Raw genomic sequence first — 13,841 nt, 5'->3', positions numbered from 1 at the left:
TGTGAATGCTTTCTATATGAGCTGTTTCTGTAACAGCTGATGAGCATTACTGTACATCTGAACTGTTATATGGAATTATTTGCTGTTGTCTCTACTATCTTCAAGTTGTCTACATACATTTTTTTAGTAATATTGAGCTGTGAAAGGTATAGTTGAGGAGCATTTCTTTTAGAAGTAATGCTAACTTAAGTAGTTCCTGATTCTAACTACATCTCTCCTTATATCATGCCCTGCTAAAGGAGGATGTCCCCAGCTGTGTTCTTCCAGTGTGGTTTTTTTCTGCACTGGCTCAGGTGTGCATCTTTCTACATGGTAAGCTGATGAGGCTTACCTAAATAGGGGGAAAGTAAGTTGCCATCTCCCTGCCACCTCCTACACTGTTGTGATGAACTGGCTTATTGGGCAAGTTCATGATCTGGAGCAGGGAGAATGAGAGAGAATAACTACTGGGAGTCATGGGGAGGAAGTAGAAACACTTGATTTCTTCTCCTCTCTTCCTGTTGGGCTTAATCATAAACTAGGTAAGGGAACTGATCTAGCTGAAAAAACTTAGTAACCTGGGTCAGCTTTCCATCTTTTTGTTGTATAGCTCCACAGTGCACATAGACTCAGTCGTGTGTGGATAACAAGAAGAAAAATGGCCCCCAAAGTGATCAGGGAGTGTAGGAACTGCTTAGGTTAGCCACATTGTCAAATAAATAAATAAAGCTGTAATTTGACTTTCTCTTATCTGGCACTCATTGTTGTGTGTCTTGTATCAGTCTCCTTTCTTTGTTTTTGCTGCTGCTGCTGAAGCAATGCTTAACTGCTCATGCGGAATCATCTCTCCTTTTTTTAGAGCAGTTTCACTCTGTTTCTGTGGCTTTTTTTGATATCTGAGGAAGTACTACGTGGCACTTCTTGGGCTATTCCTATGAATAAGTCTCTGGACTTTCAGTTTATATTGTATGTGGGGTTTGTTTAAGCATGAGTTGGTCTTGATCTAGGATTTCAAAGGGGTGAATTCCTCCTGCTTTTTACTGGTTGTAGCTTGAAACTATTTCTGTTTCTACTGTGTTTTTATCAGAGATACTCCCTGTTTCACAATTTTCTTTGGATAAGTTAACTGAAATTTGTAGTGAACTTCCGAGATGAGAGTATAGTTTGTTGAAAGGCTGCTTAAGTAACATGCTTCTTCATGTAACCAAGAGATTGTTCTGCAATATGCTGGAAGTTTTGTTCAGTTAAGCAATGTGATTCAGACTTTTCTGCCAGTATACAAGGGTATTTGGAGGAAAAATGGATTTAGCTAATAAATTTACTGTATGTACCACCTACAAACTTGGTACTACTTTGTACTACTTTGATCTTGTCTTTGTTAAGAGCCTACTGTATGCAGTATACCCATTTCATAAAAGCAACCCCCTTAACCAAATTCTGACAGATAAACCTTAAATTTGGAGGCCATTTAAAACAAAATGCTTTTTATGTCTTAGCCTAGGGTCAGGGTATACAGTACATTTCAAGTGTTTATGGTAGACTTAAAGAAGCCACACAGATGATCATCACACATAGAAATCAGAGACACACATGAGACTTTGGAATAGATTATATGCTTTTGAGCTTTGTATTTAGCATGTATATTGATGCATTCTTACATACATGGCACTTAAAAACCAACTGGAAGACAGAATAGTATTATATGAGATCTCTTGTTTATATTTATATAAATATATATATTTATATTTAGTTCTCTGTGACTGGTTAAGTTAAACATTTTTTCAACTGATCACTTAGCATATGTAACAAAATTTTTCCTATTTAGATGAGAGATCTCCAGATGCACAGTATGTGGATTTGCTGCTGAATCCAGAGCGTTACACTGGATACAAGGGGCCTTCTGCTTGGAGAGTGTGGAACAGCATTTACGAAGAAAACTGCTTCAAGTAATTGGGAGGGAGAGGAAGCCTATTTCTTATACTTGAACCTCGGTTTAGCTAAAAACTGATCTTTGTGTTTTCTAACTTATTTTTTAGGCCTCGATCTGTCTATCGTCCTTTAAATCCACTGGCGCCTAGTAGGGGTGGGTCTTGCCTGTTTTATTTTCCCATGCACTTCTTTTAACATAGTGACTGTTGCAGTACAAGTGATACAGCTAGAAATGTTCAGTCTGTAGGTGTGCTTTCTGCTTTTTTAATTTCCTCTGTAGAAGTAGCTGTACATTTTTAATATTTAGACGAAGGCTTGTGGTGCTTTATTACATACCTAATCTTATCCTTATTAATAGGTTTATTAACATCAGGTAAACTGATATGAAAACTAAATTTTAGGTCTCAGACTGTTTACTAATTATCACATTAGTCTTCCAATTTGAATGCACTCTGGTATTCCTGTTTCTTTTTTCAAAAAGCATTTAGTCACTTCAGTTCATACTTATCCTGGTGTAATGTAGTTGTACATTTCTCATCCATAGTGTGCAAAGTTTGCAGGTGTACAAATAATTGTGTTATTTGAAGGAATGAACACCTAGGAAGAATCAGTTATGTGCGAAAGTGTTTTAAAAAGTATTCTAATAACTTGGGATTTGTTTTCAAATTTAAGTTGAAAGCTAAAACCTGCTGTTTCAAATTAATCAGCTTTCCCCTGTGTGTGTCTTGTTTTCCTTAAAAGTTATCTATTAGCCAATAGATTCAGTTAAAAAAATCACTGTCCACTAGAAAATCAAGGTCTCTCAATATTTATAATTACTGAAAGCTGATATATTGCTGATGCACACAAATAAAAAGAATTTTAAGAATGGTTTAATACAGGGATCAGAATTTCAGGAAGGAGCACTGGGCTGATTGTTGAACAACGCAAACTAAAAACTTTGACTTCCTAACCATCTTTCTGAAGCTGAAATACAGGTTTCAAGAATATGTGAACTAGCTGTTACTAAGATTTCAATTTCTTAGTGACTTTCATTATTACAATTTGTCTTGTGTGGTCTTGAGGAAAAAGAATGGAGGGAAGTAAAATAGCCTATTTTTTATAAATTAAATAAGGTTTCTAGCACTTTTTGAGTGTTTGTAGTAAACTCTGTGTTTTATTACTACTTTTTTGTGGAAATTATATTTTTAATGCTTATGTATTTCTTTTCTTTTTTCCCCCCTCTAAGGAGGAGATGATGGTAAGTCATCCTATTTTTCTTGACCTGCAGAAATGAAGTAAGCATTAGAGTTTTGGAATTTGGATTTATTCACTTTACTGTTATTGAATTAGAAAGCAAGAGAGTTATGTTTTTATGCAGATTATTGATCAGAAAATGTTTTTAATGGGCTCATACTTTGATTTGAAGTAAGAGGAAGGAGTGGAAAAGAGTAAAACACAATTCTGTCTTGGTTCTTATTCTTGTAACAGAATGTGTTGTAATAATGTTACTAGTTCTTCAAGAAATACATTGATACTGATGTCAGATCCCTTAAAGGAAGAGGGACAATTGGGACAATTTCTTGAATGCCCTTGATTTTAGGAAGGTTGGGAGGGAGTGGGGAGAAAGTATTTGATCTGCCTGTAGTGAGGCAGACTTTAAGATTTTTCAGTCAACTGAAAGCTCTCGTGCAAGAGATCTAAATCTAAAGGAAACCTTCAGGCAGGTTAAGGTGAAGGCTGTCAGAATTGCACTCTGCCATCATGTCTTTCAACAGCAGTGCAAATAATCAGACTTGTGCTTCCATACATTGCTGAATGCCCTGCCCAGTAGCTTAGGCATGCTCATTCTTGTATTTCTCCTATTCTGTCCCCAACAGATTTAAACCAACTTACAAGTTAGCTGCTTCAGTGCTTGTTCTTATTTTAATAGATAAATTACTTAACTTTGTGTCTGCTGTATGCATAGTAATATGAAGATTCCTTAATCTTGAAAATGAATACTCTTCATTTAACTATGTACTTTGTATTTACAGGAGAATCTTTCTACACATGGCTAGAAGGTAAAGGCTCTTGGATGAGATAATATAGTGTTACATTCACTAGAAGGAACACTGTAGCACTTTTTTCATCTTCTCAAATATTTTTCATAGTGTAGGCTTTCTAGTAAATTGTGCAGAGCTTCTGAATGTTGTTCAAATACTTCTTACCCCCAGAGTTGTAAAAATCTTCTCATTTACTTAGATGGCGTACTCCTTAAACATTTAAGTGTCTTATCTTTTATAAAAGTGGGAGTTTACTTCATTGCCCATTACTTTGAATTTTCTGGTTATTTTAGGCATCTAAGCAGAGGCATTATTAGTAGTAATGTTGGTAAGCATTATTATTTGGAAACAGCTTTAAAGAACATTAAAGATTTTGGTGGCTCTGTTAAAATTTCTTTTTATTCATGTTGAAATGGAAATTTTTGTAGTAGTAGCAATCAAAATCCCATTTTGTAGGTGTGCAGAAAATTGAGTCAAATGTACTTAATTTTAAAATTAGTTCATTCTGCCTTTCCTAAGTCTTTACTTGTCTGGTGGTATTGTAGGAAAGCATGTAAATTTACATGCCATTAAAGATGAAATGTCTGTAAGTGAGAACACAAGTCAGCCTCACAGGTAGCCTTTACCATCAGCTCTTCCTGCTTCCATTGGTGGAGATTGGAGTGGCAGGAAAGCTGCCCAAATATATTTTTCAGAGGAACAGCCTCTTAAATTTGGTTCTAATTGGAATTATAAGTAATTTCTGCATATAAATTCTATTCTGACATCTCAGTGCCACTGTGTTTCCATTTATGCTATTGATGTCTGTATTCATCAAGTCATATTTTCCAAGGTTTTGTCTTGCTCATTTAAACCTTCAGTGAATTTACAGTACAGCTATGAAGAGGTGTTTTGGCTGTTTTCCAGTGCTGTAAGGTTTTCTGGGCCTTTTGGTGTTTTCCTTTGGGGCCACTCCTCTAATTCAGTGATAGCTCTAACTGTAATTAAGATGGGTCACAGTATATTTCTGATTTCCAGACCATCAAAATTCAATATTGTTTCAAACTTATTGCTCAAATAGTGTAGGCATCTTATTTTTGTGTAGCAATTTCTGTGCCAATTGAACGGATCCTTATTTGACTGTTTTTACTAGGACACCAAAAGAGCAAGCAAGAAATGTCAAATGCCATTCTTAGTATATAAATATAAAAAAATAGGAGGTAATTTTTTCCTATGACGGCTATAAGGGCTTATTAACAATACTCCAGTGTTGTAATTGTAATTCTTGAAAGTCAACAATGCAGAGTTGCATCACTAAAATGTTGGGGTTTATTCATTTTAATAAATTATTTCCAGTGTTTAGTTTGGGGTCTGTTTGTTGTTTTTCCTGGACAGGTCTGTGCCTTGAGAAAAGAGTGTTCTATAAACTCATTTCTGGACTCCACGCTAGCATCAACTTGCATTTGTGTGCAAATTACCTTCTTGAAGGTATGTATTGGTAAAATTACTGAATGGAATTCTGCAATTTCTGTAGTATGTATTTTGATTTTTCTGAAAACTGTTGGGGTATGCTTAGTTGGTTCAATGTTCTAAATGTGTCTTTTACTACCCCTGGCCTTTTTTTTTTCCTCTCTGTAGAAACGTGGGGGAAGCCCCGCTGGGGACCAAACGTGAAAGAGTTCACTCGCCGCTTTGACCCTGCTGAAACGAAAGGAGAAGGACCAAGGAGGCTCAAGAACTTGTATTTCTTATATTTGATAGAGCTGCGTGCTTTGTCAAAGGTCGCGCCATACTTTGAGCGTGCAGTTGTCGACCTTTACACTGGCAATGGCCATGAGGATGCTGAATCTAAAGCTCTCTTACTAGATATCTTCAGGGATACCAAGTAAGGCATAGGGTTTTTTTTTTGTCATTAGTCTGAAACTTTCAGTTATATTTGGAAGTGAGAATAGGTGATTCCTTGATAGGATAGGACAAGGACAGTGGAATGAAGAAATCACGTTTAAGTAATGGGAGAGATCGAGGGGAATTTGTAAGTTAGATAGGAGAGATTAATAGTTTTGAGGTTTGAATATACCAATCTTGAAAAACAAACAAACAAAAAGCACTCAAAACCCCCCAAACAGCTCAACACCCCGGGCTGCTCCCTGTGTGTTGCTTTTTCTGATCCTTCAGTATAAGGTGCACATTATTTCGAAAAGGAAAGTAGTACATACAGTCTTTTAATGGTCTGCTGAGTAATCGAGCCTTTATCACAGACTTAACCTCTGGTGGTTTGGCCATCCCTTATTCCTTTATTCCATAATGTTCTAAAGTTCAGTTTCTTTGCTCTCCTTTTTGCTAGCTTTTTGTGATTGGTAACATGTTGTGTAGTTTCTTTGCTGTCCCTAATGATGATCTTGCTAGGTAATTGAGATGTAGCCAGGCCATGATCAGTTGGAAGGCAAACATTAAGCCAGTTCCAGTATTAATCTGAAAAAAACTGAATAACAGATTTCAAGTTACAGTGACTGAAAAGTAAAACCAATACCACTGAGTAATTTTTTAAGGCAAATCTGCAAAGACTAGGAACTCTGAAAAATATTTTACATTTATGGCATCAGCTGCTCACCAAGCTTAATCGAACATCATAGTTTATGCCAACATTTGTTTTGGTTGTATTTTGTCTTTATTAGGTCCTTCCATATGCACTTTGATGAAAAGTCCATGTTTGCTGGAGATAAAAAAGGAGCCAAGTCACTAAAGGTAAAGCTAGTTTTCTGAATGACATCCAAAATACCATTTTGAAGTTAGGCTGTTTTGTTTTGGAAAGACCTTCTGCCTACCACAAACATACTGCTGAGAGTAAGGTTTTTATCCCTGCCTTTTCTATAGTTGTATCTGAGGCCTTTTAATCAGCTTTATGGTAAGGTGCTGTCCTGATGCAAGCAGACTGAAATCTCTGGCTTTGTGCCTTGAGTGTGGCATCAGGACAGTGGTGGGGCAAATGAGTATTACCAGTAAACACAGTGGTGCTTACTTTTAAGTAGAGTATCTATTTCACATAATTATCTGGATAAAAAGAACCCACCCAGTCATGTTTGCTTTACAAAATGATGAATTATATAATACAATATATAGTATTGTCTCATAATACAGTACTTAACATTAGAAAACACGGTTCCTAGACATGGGAGCCTAATGGGAATGCTCTATCTACCCATCAACTTCCAGTGTTACCATGCCCGTGGTATAAATTGCACTTCCACAGTTGGGAGTGGTGCTTGGTAATGAAGGTCTGTTCTAATATTTATTAACACAACACTTATTTTAGTAGTGGTTTGGAATGTCATCTGCATTACAAAAAATACTATGAGAAAAGTGGCAGTGTTCTATCAGTCCAGCTAATCTTCTTTGGACCTTAAACAATTGAGATCAGCTTAATTGGTTCTGCACTGTGATTGCTCCCGCTCTCTCTGAAGTTGTAACAATCTACCCATAGTTTTGAACAGGAAATACCATGTGTGAATTGCAACCTGTTTATCTAAAAGGGCAGGGACACAGATACATTTATCTTATAGCTCAGAAAATTTGGACAAAGTTCGCAGGAAATCAGTGTACAGAATCTAAGCATTACCATGCATATTCTGTATTTTGGGGGGGGATTGTTTTTAAGAATTAACTGTTAGAAGTGGCTTGGAAACCAGATTCAGGGTTTACATGGATCTTTGTTATGGCCTGACTAAAGCAATGGTTTTGCTCAGTTTTGGTAAGAGAATTGATGTTCTAATGGTACTAGGTTCATAAACATTCTGTTTTTGTAAAACTAAGATGTACATTAGCTTAAGCTTTTTTATTTTGCTTTTAACTGATAGGAAGAATTCAGATTGCATTTCAAGAACATCTCCCGCATAATGGACTGTGTTGGATGTGACAAATGCAGGCTGTGGGGCAAGCTGCAGGTACAATTTATTTTGTGTGGGTGTGTGTGGTCTGGCAGGGGCAGGTCCCAAGATAAGAATCTATTTCACTTTGGCAGAACACCTCTTACCTTAGCATTCAGGCTTTCTGCACATGGTTGGGCCTTGGTATCCTACATATTAAAGATACATATATGTTTATTTTAACATTAAGTATTTTAACATTTTTTCAAAAACATTTATTTTATTTACTCAATAGCTGTTTAGTTTACTAAAAGATAGAGTTTGTGTTCTAAAAGAGGTATTTCTAAAGCAGATGGTTCACAGTGAGATATTACTAACAGTCAATATCTCACCTGTATTCAGTGACCAGATGAGCCTTGTAGAATCACTTATGGGAAACCTTCCTTTAAATACAGCACTTACTTGTTAGGAAAATCCAGTATAATATTTAAATTCATAAATTGAGCTGTAAGAAAAGTAATTCAGATTTTCACAGTTTACGGCAAGGGCAGCAAATGAATGCAAAGGTGCGCAGTAAAGCTGAAACCTGAAAACCAGTTTCATTTTCTTGGCACTTCCTACCTTAATTTTACTGACAACAGTATTTTAAACCTCAAGACTAATATTAAAGTCCGGATTGAGAAAAGTTATTTTGGCATGCCTGCTGTACTATACCACTGTATTGCATTAAACTTATCAGAGTTCAATTTTCAAAGAGTTTGTAGCATCAAAAATTTGCTGAGTTTCTAGAGTTCTGCTTATCTTGTCCTAGTTAATGCTTCTGATCTATTGCTGGTTTTCCTCCTCACTAACAACTAAAAAAGGCCAGATTTCCTCACCTGTGAAAGTTCTCCTGCAGTCAGCTTCAACCACTTTTTGTCAAAATCTAGTGGTTACTTATGTAGCCCCATTAAAAGTGAAAATAAGAAAAGATATAAGAAAAAATACTTCTGTTCTATTCCTGCGTAGAAAATAGGGGTTGAAATTGAAACTGCTTTGTTTGCCATTAGGACTGAAGGTGGAAAAAGCCCATGTGTTGTGATACCTCATAAAAAAACTTAGTTTGACTTTAGAGGGGAAGGGGAGAGTAAAAGGGGAGATGTGCTCCTGCAGGAGTGGGTAAGATAAGGGGCAGGAAGGAGCTGGAAGTGTTGCAATGGACATATTTTCATGTGCATGACCAAGGAGAAAAGAGATGGGAAAAAAAGAGATTAAAAAGACAAGGATGAAGAGCAAGCATGCTTGAGGAAACAAATGTTCTTAAACCACTGAACCTGGTACACAATTGATGTCTTGGATTTGCATTAGTGCCCTGGTTTTTGTACAGGTATTTGGTTGGGAGTCAGTATATAAGAATTGGTACTAAAGTTGGCCTAATTAGTGTGTTTTTATTTTTTATGGTTTTTTTAGTATTTGAAGGGATGATCTTACTGATGTTAAAACACTGGACTTCTCTTATAGACTCAAGGTTTAGGAACTGCTTTGAAGATCTTGTTTTCTGAGAAAGAAATAAAGAGCCTTCCTGAGAATAGCCCATCAAAAGGTTTTCAGCTCACACGGCAAGAAATAGTTGCTCTTGTAAATGCCTTTGGAAGGTAAAATGTTATCATTTTAATAGTAGAAAAAAATAAAAATTCAGTATCAATACTCAGTTTCTGTGAATAAGACAGTATAGTATGTGTAGCTATAGGTTTTAAAGGCTGAATTACTATCAGTGATACTGATAAACTTAATGCCTTCAAACTGAGCATGTGGATTATTAGCCTTAGTCTTCATTCTGTGTTTGGATCTAATTCATCCCACTTAATGTCTCAAGTCTCATAAATCTACCTTCCTCAAGATGAAATTTAAGCATCTTGAATTTGATTAATTTTTTTTAATGTATCCCCTTCAAATGATGAAACATTTTTTTAACAGCTTCAAAAGAAGTGTGCATAGAGCATGCTTTGCTCATCATGTTAGTTCTTCAGATCTTGAATATAACAATCTGTTCTGTTTAAACAATCTATTTAAACAATCTGATAAAAGAATGTAATAAACTTTACTACCTGTGGTTAGGGATTTTTAGATGTTTAATGAAGCTGGGACAATTAAACATGTATTTAAACTTTTAATCCTTGTCATATATTATGTAAATATAAAATGGAGGGTGAGATAGTAGACCTTTTGAGAGAAAGTGTATCTTAAGTGTGTTATTCTTTGGAACAGAATTGTGTTTGAGAATAAATCTAAATGAATGTGGTAGTTTGTACTTCTCTTTTGCTGACTTGGTAACACTTCGGTGTTTTGTTTTGCAGGCTTTCCACAAGTATAAAAGAGTTGCAGAATTTTAAAGTTTTATTACAACAAACTAGGTAATGAAGGTCTTTGCACAACCCGTTAGTGAAGATCATTTACATGACTGCATCGAGCAGAAGGAACTGATCTTTACAGGACTCACATGAACTGATAAAAATTAAAATCAAATCCCAACTTGAATATTTATGTTTAAACTAGGAATGGTTGTTAATTAGAAAATATATTTATGAATGAAATATATGGTTTTTAAATGTGTAAATTATGCTGATCTGTTTATTTTTTAAGTTTTCTGCTCACAGTTTAGTTGTACTGAAACTTCATAAATTTTCTTATTTCCTTGTCTTTCTGAGACAGCTATTTTATATGAAAACATATGTACCTCCACCCTGACTTGGCCTGTCTAGAAAGAGGGGAGTCACTACTTGTGTCTCTCCATTTACTGAGCTGCAGTGTATTCTGAGGATTTGGTATATTAGTTCTAACTGTCAAAAGGAAGCAGGGGGAACAACCTCCAAACAAAGAAAAAATAACAGCAACAAGAAAAACCAAACCACAAAATGGAAATAAGGCTCTTGCTGAGTTTTATCTTCTTACTGTAATAATGAAACTTACTTAAAAATAGCAAATTAACTGAGCAGAAAATTTTTTCATGCTGGGCTTCTTTGCATCATGGTGATACCAACATTTTTTCACCCTTGTCTTGTGCTTTTCAGCACTTTTTTTTTTTTTTTTTTTTTTAATTACTACCTTGTCTCTGCAACAGAGGTACTTTTCTGCAGCCCCTTACCTGCATTTACTTGAGGCAGGGGTCAGGACAGGGGGGAGATGGTTAGTGGAGTGCTGCTAGCTGAAAAACCTCAGTCAATCAAATTTGTGTTTACTCCATCTTATTATCTAGATTGTAATCACAAGTTCAGTTTCCAAAAGTTGTCTTATCAGTGTCTTAAATGTTAAAATAGCACACTTTGGTCTTCAAGCCATGGAAATAAATTTGCTCTTTATGAGTTATGTTTGAGTGCTATGTTAAAAGGTCAGTGTAAAAATAACTTGCTTTTGTAGTCACTTTTAAAAAAGATGCTTTTTAAAATTCATAATCATACTGACATTTAATACCACATACTCTATCTATGCAAACCCTTACTGTATCTTCTTTAGAAGGATATTCAGCATTAAAAAACGGGTATGTTAATAACATTACTTTCGTAAAATAAGAAATTTCTCATGTATCATTGTCCACAAATGTCAGTGATAATTTACCGGCGTCAAAACAGAATTCAGAAACAGCATTATCATTTGTAGCAACCAAATATTGGTTTAAATTTTAAATGAAGTAATAATTTCTTTTAAACTAGCATGTTTAAAAATGAAGTTAGGTGTTATGAATGTACAAAGTGCTGGTGCAGTGTAGATACATCTCATGTTTTTAAAAACAAATCTTCACAAAATTAAGTGCTCTTAAACATTTTTCACCTTATTAGATACTGAGTGACCTATTTATATAGATTGTAACTGTATTGGCTTCCATAATGTGTTTCTTTACCACTGAAATTTTCTGAAGGCTGGAATACACTATGTTCTTTGTTTCCAGACTAGCCTCAAATTTCTACCTGACTGGAAATGAAATAGACTATTCTGCTGACACTTGGCTTTTATAAAAAAATGCTGTTGCTTAAGAAATTTAACCCCTTTGTGTCAAACTGGGATAGTCTAAATAAAATATTGAAAAATAGAAAGGGAAATAAAAGAAAACAAACAAAAAAAACCAAACCAAAAAAAGAAATCCAAACCACCCTTACAAAGTTTTGTTGATAGTTGCACAAATTAGCATTGAACTGGTATCCCAGTGGAAGTTTCTGTTTAACCTTACAGGTAACTGGACATGGCGTTAGGGGAAGCTGATGCCAGTTTGGGGTTTTCTGTTTTTCCCTAGTAGCCTCTCTGGCCTGTGGGCACCTGTGTCTGAGCAAGTCATCACAGGCTTTCTTTTTCTAGTGAAGCAGAAGAGCAGGAAGTTTCTAGGTGGATTAATCTGGCCTCTTCCAAGCTCTGTATTTTCACCCTTAGAGTTTATTTTTCTCTATTAAATTGAAGTGGGATTCCAGGTAAGTAGCTCAAATGTGAACAGCTGTGTTTGGTAGATGCGTTACACATGGAGCATCCAAATTTTCTGAGTAATTGTGTATATTGAAAGTGTAATTTTAAATTGGCTGTTAATTCTTTGCCTTTTGGATAGATCTGCAAGGGCTAGAACTGTAGGCTTACTTGTGTAAGGAGTGCTGTATAACTGGGATTTATCTGTGTTGTTGTGTATTATAGTGCCTAAAGCTTTAGGCAGGATTTTCTAGTTAAAATAAAAAACAAAACTATATGACTGCACTGCCCCAGGAAGGACCCAAGTCTCAGAAACTTTTCTTCCTTTTTCCCCTTGCTGTGTGGGGAAAGTGAATTGCTTCCAGCCTCCTCCTGGGGATGCAACTTGCTATTTTTTTTTTTTTTTCCACCTGTGCCTGGCTAAAATCAACAGACACTGAAGCAGAATCATGCACTTGCTCATGGGACAGGTGACATATTCAGGCATGCAGATCCTGGACACCTGGTCCTTGCAGCCCTCACTGGCACAAGGTTAGTATTGTTGGGTAAGGACATAAAGAGATGGGAAGCTTTTCTTCTCCTTTGTGTCATGGGAACACAGGAATGCAACTGAGCAGCAAATTGTGTGTGTAAGTTCTGTTGCACCTGAAGGGTACATCTCTTGATGATCAAATATGGAAGGCATTTCACTTCACTGTCATTGTAGAGATAGGACATAAGATTTTTCCTGTAACAAGTCTAGCTGAAACAATTTTCCTGTCACCATCTTTTTTACTGTATCTGATGTACATTCTGTGACTATGCTGCCTATGAAGTTTTGCTGTGAGTTGGATGACTTAGTTCTTTATATGTTAAATTTTAAAAATTTACAGCTCTGTTTTTATACTAAAGAATAAGGTTAGTTAAACCGTCCATGTCCTGTAAGCTATTTTAAATTCCAGCTCCCTGTTGGAGATCAGCTTGTCAACACTGTCTGCCATTCATTTCAGAGTAACAGTACATTTTCTTGTACAAATGACACAATGATTGTAATCCCAGAGGTAGTGAGAAGACAAAGACAAAAATGTTTGTTCCCAAGTCATGAAGAAGTTGTGTGAAATGGTGAAAAAAGACTTGGTGCAAACTGCATTGGTAAAAAGTAGGGCACTGTTGCTGAATAACTTGTTCTTTAGTGCCTGAGGAGGTAGGTCAGAATATCAATTTAAAACAATGATATAAAGAGACTCGTGTAAACTGGAATAATAAGTGTTTTCCTAGTTTTCAGCTGATGATCTGTGCTGTCATTGTATGTGCATGAAATACACTGTGCCACATTTTCTTGAGTTGTGTTTGATGGTTGGGTTGCCTTTATCTGACCTTGCTTTGTGCTTTTCTGGGAAATGACCTGTAATATGTTGTAAATAATCTTGATGCTCATGTTTGTAAAGTAGCAATCAGCAATTCATTATTTGACGATTTCTTCATATAGCTATCCTATTAAAAATGTAATATTTATTAAAATCAAAATCAATGTTGGAACTGCTTATTGAGATCTAAACACTTCTGAATCTTTGTTATGTTTGAATCTACAAAATGCAAATTAAAGTATTTTCTGCTACACCTTGTCGTGGATGTGATTTTTGGCGTTTCGTTTGAAAAT

The 13,841-nt window shown here is 35.7% G+C and overlaps 1 protein-coding gene across 1 annotated transcript in view; it reads left to right on the top strand.

Annotated features, from left to right (window-relative positions):
• Window positions 1-13,799, top strand: part of ERO1B (endoplasmic reticulum oxidoreductase 1 beta) — a 29,096-nt gene extending 15,297 nt beyond the window's left edge. The window contains exons 7-16 of the mRNA XM_005518521.3: window positions 1,805-1,925; window positions 2,016-2,062; window positions 3,137-3,148; window positions 3,924-3,950; window positions 5,307-5,399; window positions 5,550-5,796; window positions 6,587-6,656; window positions 7,766-7,852; window positions 9,275-9,408; window positions 10,111-13,799. Of these exons, the coding sequence (XP_005518578.1) occupies window positions 1,805-1,925; window positions 2,016-2,062; window positions 3,137-3,148; window positions 3,924-3,950; window positions 5,307-5,399; window positions 5,550-5,796; window positions 6,587-6,656; window positions 7,766-7,852; window positions 9,275-9,408; window positions 10,111-10,171 (899 nt within the window). The 3' untranslated portion in view covers window positions 10,172-13,799. The remainder of the gene's footprint in view (window positions 1-1,804; window positions 1,926-2,015; window positions 2,063-3,136; window positions 3,149-3,923; window positions 3,951-5,306; window positions 5,400-5,549; window positions 5,797-6,586; window positions 6,657-7,765; window positions 7,853-9,274; window positions 9,409-10,110) is intronic.
• Window positions 13,800-13,841: the final 42 nt, after the last annotated feature.

This window comes from Pseudopodoces humilis, chromosome 3, assembly GCF_049639895.1.
Source record: "Pseudopodoces humilis isolate 2021_Gansu_Grassland_sample_001 chromosome 3, ASM4963989v1, whole genome shotgun sequence".
Classification (NCBI taxonomy): domain Eukaryota; kingdom Metazoa; phylum Chordata; class Aves; order Passeriformes; family Paridae; genus Pseudopodoces; species Pseudopodoces humilis.
Note: the sequence above shows the minus strand (reverse complement) of the source record. Positions and strands in the feature narration are given on the sequence as shown.